The sequence below is a fragment of the Passer montanus genome, unplaced genomic scaffold, assembly GCF_014805655.1.
Source record: "Passer montanus isolate IOZ18808 unplaced genomic scaffold, ASM1480565v1 scaffold45, whole genome shotgun sequence".
Taxonomy (NCBI): domain Eukaryota; kingdom Metazoa; phylum Chordata; class Aves; order Passeriformes; family Passeridae; genus Passer; species Passer montanus.
Genome location: NW_024369373.1, coordinates 4,989,290 through 4,998,466, shown reverse-complemented (window position 1 = coordinate 4,998,466; position 9,177 = coordinate 4,989,290). Strand labels below are relative to the sequence as shown.

Below are 9,177 nucleotides of genomic sequence, written 5' to 3'. Positions count from 1 at the left end.
GCCTGTGTGTCACTTCCCGCCCTGCTTCCCGTTACACAGAGCCTTTGTGTGTCGGCAGATCCTGGGATGCCCCGCGGCACCTGCCTCTCTCCTCTCTCTCCGCCTCTGTGGCTCTGCCCTTTCCCGTTGTCACTTCTGGAGGCTGCTGCCTGCCTGTTTGGTGACCTTCCCCACTGCTCGGGCAGTATTTTGGCCCCTGGCCATCTTAAACAATTAATGGAGGGGTGGAGAAACTTGCCGTGTTAAATTACTTACTCCTTTGGGAGGGGGTGAGGTCTCTACATCTCTTGCCTGATCCCAATGCAGTTTGTCGCTGTTGCCTGAAGCGGTCACTGCTCTCTGTTTTCCTTCTAGAAGTTAGAAAAACAATATTTCAGAGCACTCTCCCTGTATTTCTCGGCATTTTACTTAACCTGCGGCGGCGCCTCAGGATCTCGTGGAGTGGCGAAACTTCCCTGGACTTAGAGAAAAACAAGCCGGGAGGAGGCAAGAGGGGGGAGCATTTTGCTGGAAACCTCTTTGGGAAGCTGGAGACCTTCTCGGGATGCCTGCCTTCCTCTCCTCCAGCACCTATTCAGATCTTCCCGGGCGAAGGCAGCTCCCTGCCACGACGCGTCCGCACTGAGCGGGTCGGTGCGGCGGGCCGGGCGCTGCGAGGGACGCGGGGAGCAGCCGTGCCCTGAGGAGCGGCCCGGGAGCGCCTCTGGCTCTGCCGTGTCCCTGAGGTCCCCGCAGGGCTGGGGGACCCGGCACCTTGCTCTCGCTATGCCGTCCAGCGCTGGAGTTGGCTGTCAGAGAAACCTTCGAGGTCCCCTGCTCAGCCCCGGTAGTGTCATGAGTTAGATTAGTTGGAGCTGTGCTGGGGGCGGTGAGGGCTTGGATTACAGTCCAGAACTCAAAGTGCTTCGGTGGTTCACGTCGGAGGGGAGAGGAGACGCCCCGTCGCACACATGGAGGAAAAAGAGAAAAAACGCTGCCTTTGGAAGTGAGGGGGAATAAAGGAGGCCGGGAACATGGTAAGGAAATCTCTGCGGAGGGCTCTTGCCCTGGGCACGAGCAGGGCTGTGCTCTCGGGACAGCCTGCACGGCGCTAATGCCGGGAGTGGGAGCAGCTCTTGTGGCATTTCCCGTTACTCCAGTGGCACACTGTACTCCTGGTGCCAGCGCGGGGCGGTGGCTGCAGGGACACAAACTTCTTGTTGGCACTGACCCCTGCGAGGTGCCCGTCGGGCTACAGCACCCGAGCGAGAGGCTGGGATGGGTCAGTTCGGGCAGAGCCTTGTCTTTTGTGCTGCCTGGATGCCCAGCTTTCCTCCTGCCCTCACTCTGCCAGTCCTGCTCTGGGCATTGCCCTCTTGCAGAGCCTTTTCTCTTGCTCAGGGTGGGCATCCAGAGAACCCCTGGAGCTGGGCAGGGATGTTCCTTTTTGCTGTCAAGTTCTGCACGTGGGGATCTTTGTTTGGAGAGGGGAAAGGATGGTGAGCCCAGTGGGCAGCAGAGCACCCAGACTCCTGGGAGTGGCTGCAGGGCTGTCCCCTGCCCGGTCACACTGGCACTGCCCTGCAAACAGAGGTGCCCAGCCCTGGGCTCTCAGTAGCTGGAGGGATCTCTGGCCCTGTGGTAACACCCCACTGAGCACCAGTCTAGCTTCTGATGGTTTGATCCTAGGCTCCAGCTGAGCCCAGCAACCCCAAATCCCCTGGAGGTGTCCTGCTATGTTATGGGCTGCTTCCCCACAGCAGAGTGAACAAAATGCATGTGGAGGACAAGCAGTGGCGTTGCTGCTGTGCCTGGCAGTGCCTTGCCCTTTTAAAGTTCAGCTTCTGACCCTGCAGAAATTTGGCTTTCATTGAGGGATGAATTGAATTCTGACTTCTGCAAGTTAAGTGAAGTTTATAGACCTATATCTTTTCCCTTTACCACCCTCCAGCTCCTCTGCAGAGAATCCTGTGGTGCTCTTTGCCCTCACATGCCTGTCACAGCCATGATGTGCTCTCCTCTGCTATTCTTCTGTGGAGGCATCTCACTTCTACTTCTCCATCCCAGTCAGAAGACCTCTTTCCCTCATCCCATGCCCAGTGTGTTCTTGGCAATTTTTGGCCCATGCAGGTTATATTACAAAGTTGAAATCAAATGAGAGCACTTCTTGGGGTTGTGCAGGGTTGGGGGCCATCCCTTGCAGTCTCATGGGCTGCATTTTGCCATATGGGCTGGAGCAGTGCTTGTGAAATTCTGCCCTTGGAGGGCCAGAGGCAGAGACTGGCTGCTTCTACTCTGCTCCTTCAAGTTAGAGGTGTCCTTCTGATTCCCAAGTGCTTCAGCCCCCCTCCTTGATGTTGTTTTAATGTGTGATGGAAAAGCTGTCTGAAGCAGGGGGCTTTGTGAGGAGCAGTGCCATGACCAGTCCAGGTGGTTAGACATTCAGGGACTGTGTGTCACTGCTGAGGAGGGATCTGAGTGCAGCTGAAAGGAGTAGAAACCAGAGGCCAAGCTGCACCAGACCTAGCAGTGAGTGCTGACCACATTGTGGACACCTCTGGTCCATGGCAGGTATCTGTTCTCAATGTTGTGGTAGACCAATCTACATTTTGGGAGGTGCATTTCTGTGAGCAACCAACTTGTGACTGTAGCTCCAAGCTGCTCTGATTAACTTGAGTATTTTATGTCCTGGTAAATCAAACAAACCCTGCAGGCAAAAGATTTGGATCTCACTGAATGTGTGTCAGTCTGCTGGCCTGTAGGAGACCTTCCATGGCCTCCAGCAGTCTGCAGGACTCTTGGAGACTTGGCTCCTGATGGAGGTCTGGCAAGGCACCACTGCTGGCTCTGTGAGGCAGGTGATTCATTTTCATGGGGTTTCAGTGTTAGAGCTGATGTGTGTGTATGGGTACATGAGGTTGTGGCAGCTGGGAGATGCCCAGAGCGCCAAATGGGTGAGACAGCTTGGGCCAAAGTAGCCCACTTCCACTAGAAGTGACTTCTGGAGCTGTGCAAGCCCCATGGTGGCAGCAGGGCAGGAGCCTGGCTGGGCTCTGTCTACCTTGCTTACCCGTCATGGCTTTTGTAACTTGGGATCTATCTTCATTCCTTGGTATTCCCAGGATTCACCTTTCCTGAAGAGAAGTTCTGGTGGCACCTCTATGATGGTAGGAAAGAGGATGGGTTTCAGCAGAAAATAGGGTTTTTCTTCCTCCAGTTATGTCTTCTCCCAGGGTGGGAAGGAAATGAGTCTGGGAATCACAAAGAGCTTTAAGCATTGGGGATCTTCTTTCTTTATTTCTGTGCCAAAACCATGAGCAAGATGTTGGAACACAGACAAAGTCCAGAGACATAATCCTGAGCACATGGAAGCAGTTTGAAAGCACCTCCTCTGGGGTAACAAGGTTGACAACTTGCATTTTGCCCAGCTTATTTTCAAAAGCTCTGTGAGGGGAACATGCCCTTCAATGTAACAATAAAAATAATGCCTGAATGCAGGTGACAGGCCAGCTGCATCCAGGTATCTCCCTGTAGAAATTGCCAAATGTATTCTAGTACCACATGGGAATGGAAGACAGCAGATGCTTACAGTGAGACGATGCAGGTATCCAAGGAGGACCCTATGCTGAGTGTCAGCACTTATTTTCTGAAAACCAGCATCCTGTAGCATAGCCCCTTCTGGCAGTGCTGCTGGCCTCCTGCCCCCGTGGGCAGGTGGCTCTGAAGGCAAACCTTGCTATAGCAAAAGAGATCAGAACATGGGAGCCTTGTCAGCATCTCGTGGCTGGTCACTTCAGACAGGATAGCCAGCATGTGTGCCTCTAAATTCTAGAGCACAGGCACAGTGCTCAGCTCACAGAGCCTCATTTTCTAGTTGCATCTCAAACATAACCCTGTCTGCAACCAATCTGTGTAAAATTTTTACCATCCTACAGGCTGTGCACAGCCTTAACCTGAGCATTGGTGCTGAGTGTGGGTGGAAGTCACATCACAGGGGCTACAGGCTCCTTTAGCACTGAAGTGTTGAAAAACTCTCTGTTGAAACAATCAAGGTGTCCTACCGAAATTATAAACTGAACCCAGCTGCAGGCACTTGTATCAGGGCACTTTTTGTTCCTGTTCTTGGCTGTTTATGCATGATGGAACCCCCTGTTCCAGTCCTGCAGAGCTCAGTGTTGCCAAGGTCTGAAAAAGTGAGTAGTAGCACTGGGACCAGATGTGTTGCTGACTGAAGAGAAGTAAAAAGCAAGGAGAGCTTGCCAGGGTAAAGCTGCCCACTTCTGGCCATGGGATGCTCTGTGTTTTTTGCACCACACATAGTACCTGCTTTGCAGCTCAGAGAAGTGAGTAGACATGCCCTTGTTGATTCTGAAGGTTTGGCCATGCTTATACCTTTCTGCCACACCAAGTGCCTCATCTCTGTTGGCTGGCTTAGTCTTTCATTAAAATATTAACAAAAAATGGGGCCTTTCTTGTGGTAAGTACTGGTTTCATATGTATCCTATTTTTTGCATCACTGGACACCAAGCTGAAACTTCCAAGATCAAAGCAGCACAGAATGAATCTGAAAATCCTTCTGTCTGCTCAGATTTGCCATCCTGCCATTAGCCTGGGAAGCCCAGGATGAACCCTTGCTTCACTGGTGCAACCAGCCATTGATTTCAAATGGCTCAGCTGAAGAGAAGACTTGCATGCTCCTCCTGGACACTGTGGGATGGGGTAAAGGGGATTCTCCACGGAGCCCTATGGTCCCCAGCAATGGGGCACCCTGCTGTGGCTGGATAGTGGTTTGCATGCTGCACAGAAGGAAAGCTGCTGGAGTTCTGATGACCTTAGCTAGGTGTCCACCTTGAGCTTTGCAGCCTGTGTTAGGCGTGGCAGAGGCTTCCTGAGCAAGTTCCTTCTGGAGGATACCATCCCTGAGGCTGCCTGTCAAGTCTCAGTGCCTCCCAACAAAACCCCAGCATTGCTGAGCCTCCATCATGGTTAAAGGATGTGGGTTATTTGCTGTCTGTTGTCATCTTGCTGAATACATTTACCTTTTGAACAAGGTCCCTCTCTTATGCTCAGGAGGCTGGTATGCAGGCCCGTTAATGGATCAAGGGGAAAAATGCCTGTGGATGTATTCTCCTTTGTGTTTGGGCTTATAACCACCCACGTTTTGGCATACATCCCTTCTGTGCACAAAGATCTTTTAGAAATTGCTAGTTAAATCTCCACCCTCCTTTGATATGTATGGAAATAATGGGACACGTGAGACTGTTTTCTGTTTGGAAAAAAAAAATCTGTAAAGGGAGCAGCTTTAAAAGCCTGTGTTCACCCCTTTCTAACTCGGGAGTTTAATGAAAGAAATGCCCTGAATTTATGACTGATTTACTTTGCTTTCTGGGAGGCATGCATTTAGTGCTGTATTCAAATACAGGGGAAATGTTTTCATCTGAATCTCTCCCAGGTTTGCTGCTTAGGGGCAGGAGGAGAACTTGAGCACACGTGTCTGTTCCCCAGTGAACTCAGAGAGTCTTGGAACAAATCTTGGTTCCCCTGACCAGGAACACTTCTCCCCTCTTCAGCACAGACTTATGCTTCTTGGGGTGGCCCATGGCTGAGCTGGCATAACCATGGACATCTCTGAGCTGCCTGCTCTGTCCTTCTGGCTCCTCCTTCCTCACAGCCTCCTCCTAAGAGGCACCTGATGACTGCTGCTGGGTGCTTTCTTCTGTGAATGGTGTGCAGGGATGTGCTCCTCCAAGGAAGGTCTTCTACACTTACTGTATTCTCATGTGCTCAGCCACCCCCTCTGGGGTGGAATGGAATTGCAGCTCTGCTTCAGAGCAGTTTCTGTCCCCTTCTGACATAGCAAGACTCATATTTCATGAGCACATGGTAACACAGTGTGTTTAAGGCCAAAAGGAATTATGGCTCATCTGTTATGGGATATTGGGACTGTAGAGTGTCACCTAGCTTCCATATGGAGACTGGGAGCTCTTGAACTAAAAGAGGATATTTTTTCTGTGGCATCCACCCTCAGTTGTTCTCATGTGCTCAGCCACCCCCTCCTGGAATTGCAGCTCTGTTTCAGAGCAGTTTCTGTCCCCTTCTGACATAGCAAGACTCATATTTCATGAGCACATGGTAACACAGTGTGTTTAAGGCCAAAAGGAATTATGGCTCATCTGTTATGGGATATTGGGACTGTAGAGTGTCACCTAGCTTCCATATGGAGACTGGGAGCTCTTGAACTAAAAGAGGATATTTTTTCTGTGGCATCCACCCTCAGTTATGGAAGTTGCAAGACATGGAGAATCCACAAGTCCCCATGGGAATTTGTCCAGCAGCTCATGCACCTTGCAAAAGGAAGGGGTGAGATCTGAACGTGAGTCCAGAATGTGTGCAATACTGGCACAGAGCTAATACTCTAAGTACTGACCCCATGAAGATCGTTTTTGGCACCCATCAGCTGGCCTGATGAAGGATTATCATTTTCTTTTTGAGCACAGGCGGCTGCCCATCTGTTGTAAGATGCCCCCAGATGGGTGTCTGAACACAAGGGGTTGGCTATGGCCTAATGCCTCTGAATAAAAGGTGTTAAAATGAGCTGACCTGTTTGGTGAAGAATTTACTTAGGGTATTTTATAGCTATTTTATAGCTGGCTGGTATAAAGAAATTTTCATCTGCCTGGAGTGTCGTGTTAGTACCCATTAGGCAGAAATAAGAAAGGGCACAACATGCTGCTGCTTGGGTTGCTTTGCCAGATGGATGCCAATGCCTGAAGTTGAGAGCAGAGCAAATCCTATCACTAATAATGGGGTGCATGAGCTCAAGCAATTTCTTTTGTTCAATACCAGAGAAAAAGGTTTTTAGTGCATTTGTAGACTGAGCCCTATAAAGAATGGGAGTTGGCTGCAATGTCTCAGGACTTGTATAGAAGTAGCCTGTGAAATTCTTGGCTCTCACTGTGATATCTAACAGGATTTAGCAAGCCTTGTCTGGGCCTGTTGTAGGAACATGACACTTGGAATGTGGAGGTTCCTGGCTGGACTGTGGCATACGGTGCCACGGGCAGAGTGTTGGTGCCCAAGGCAGGGCAGCCTGTGCAGGCTGGCAGCAGGAGTGGAGAGGAGAGCTCCAGGCAGCCTCGAGGAGGTGGAAAGGTGCACATGGCTAACAATGGGCACTGAAACCATGGCTGCCTGCCTGTTGTAGGCTCATGCCCTTCCAACGTGAGTCTGTTGCTGGGAAGGTTATTCTAAAAGTACCCAAAGCTTTGCAGCATACAGAGTACAACCTGTATAATTAACTGCATTGTTAGAGCTATGCCAGTGATATTAAAAAAAAAATCTGTGCTTAGACAGTTATTTCAGATTAAAGACTTAATCCCTTGATTAAACTAAACCAAAATAAGCTGGTGTCCAGCTGTAGGATGGTGTGTTATACACAGCTCTTCTCATCCATTTGCAGGCCCTTGTTTCAGTTGGAAGATGCCTGTTTAAGGACAGGGCTTTGATCTGTTCACTCAGCTGCCCTTTAAACACCTATATCATCTCCTTGATCTATTTCTGATAGAAAGTAACTGGTCTTTGAGACCAGGGCTCATTTGTTGCTGTGGTTAAAAGACCTATCTCCTGCTCAGTACATTCAGAACTCTTTAGGGAGCAAGACGTGTCCCTGTGAGGAAATGCTTCATTTCCCAGTTCTTCTCCACTCTGACTAAAAGACAGCTTTCTTGGATTGTGGGTCACCCCCACTTTGGCCTCTTTAATCTTCAGCAGTTGTCAGCAGCTCTTCTGATGTGTTGGATGTTGCACAGACAAAGGAGAAAGTTACAATCTCTTCTCCAGAAAAGCTGGAGTACAAAAACCTGAAGGATAGAGAGAAGTAAGGTGAATTAGGGGGAAGGTGCTGTATTAGACCCACGTAAACAGGGGTCTTGGGCTGGGGAGAAGGCTCAGGTGACCAGTCATGTTGCCATATGACAACGCCTGTGTTAGGCACCTGCAGTGGGTGCAGAGCCAGGGATGTACCTGAACCAGGCTGCCTCTGCTGCCTGCCATTCCCTGCCTTTTGCTCCAGCACAAGGACAGCTTCGGTGTAGTTGTGCACTCCAAAGCTCAAAGCTCACAGGAGGTCAGGCTTCACTTTCAAAGGAATCTGGGGTGTCCCCCCTTGAGTGAAAACAAACCAAGCCTGAGCTTGGAGAGATCACCCAGCTTTGGGCCTGCCTTTCCCCAGCTGCGCACGCCCAGACCTACAGCATGCGCAGAGCAGGGACCTCGGGCTGAAAAGCAAATACATCATTTTTCCCTTTGTTTAATTAAATGAGAGATCATGAGTTAATCGCTTCCAAGCGCTTGTTTTCCTGCAGTGCCTGGAATGATAATCCTGTGTGCTGCCCAGTAGGAGCTGCTTTGGCTGCCGCAGCCGCGTCAACACGGAGCAGGGCTGGGAGAACAGAGGGAGGCATCTGGAAGTGATTCTGTGAGCTCTGTCTGCAGAGCACCACTCCCTGCAAAGCTGTAGGAGCTGGTTTATCCACAGGCTCTGGAGCAGTCCTGCCTGCCTCAGTGTAAGGGAGCTGAGCTAGGCTACAGCCATGCCCTCTGCCAGGGATGCCATGGTGGCATGCAGAAAGCAGCTTGCTTTTGGAGGTACAGCCCTTCAGCAAAGCTGGCCTGGGTGAGACTGCAAGCACTTGCCTCCCAAGTGGAACTGGATGCTGTGCTTTTCTCCCTGAAAAGTCTAAAACAATAGCCCAAAGAGCAGGTAGAGCTGTTCCTGGTTATCTCACAGGAAGGTGGTGTAATTACAGGAGTTGGAATGCCTACCTCTATAGCTGCACCTCTTAATAATACATTATTTTATCCAGAGGAAGGCAGGGTGCCGAAGGCAGGCGCCCTCTTCTCAGCCTCCCCCGAGCCTCAGAGCAAGCAGTGGAGGGGGGAGCTGGCACTTGCTCTGGGAAGATTTTTCTCTCTTGAACTCATTGCCGCTGTGATTAGAACAGCTCAGGAAATGGGGCTGGGAGGGTTCTCTTTGCAGCAATGGAGTGGGAAATCTCAAATTTTGTTAGAAAAACAAGCCTTCTTTTTAGCCAGAGACCTTTCTGAACACAAAAAAGTCTCCTTTATTTAAAGGGAAAGCAGTCTGTCTTTCGGCTGTGTGTCAGAAAGTGGAAGGGCTTCATGGAAAGCCCAGAGGTC

At 50.5% G+C, this 9,177-nt stretch overlaps 1 protein-coding gene across 5 annotated transcripts in view; it reads left to right on the top strand.

Annotated features, from left to right (window-relative positions):
• The first annotated feature begins 352 nt into the window (after nucleotides 1-352).
• The window catches only part of PLEKHG4 (pleckstrin homology and RhoGEF domain containing G4), an 86,021-nt gene continuing 77,196 nt past the window's right edge, over nucleotides 353-9,177 (top strand). For 2 of the 5 annotated variants that reach the window (XR_005628888.1, XM_039721217.1), the window contains exon 1: nucleotides 353-1,016. Coding sequence is in view for 4 of the 5 variants with exons in the window: in XM_039721217.1 (XP_039577151.1) it covers nucleotides 1,014-1,016 (3 nt within the window). In the remaining variant the exon portion in view is untranslated. The remainder of the gene's footprint in view (nucleotides 1,017-9,177) is intronic. The other 3 variants (XM_039721220.1, XM_039721219.1, XM_039721221.1) reach the window with 2 other exon arrangements.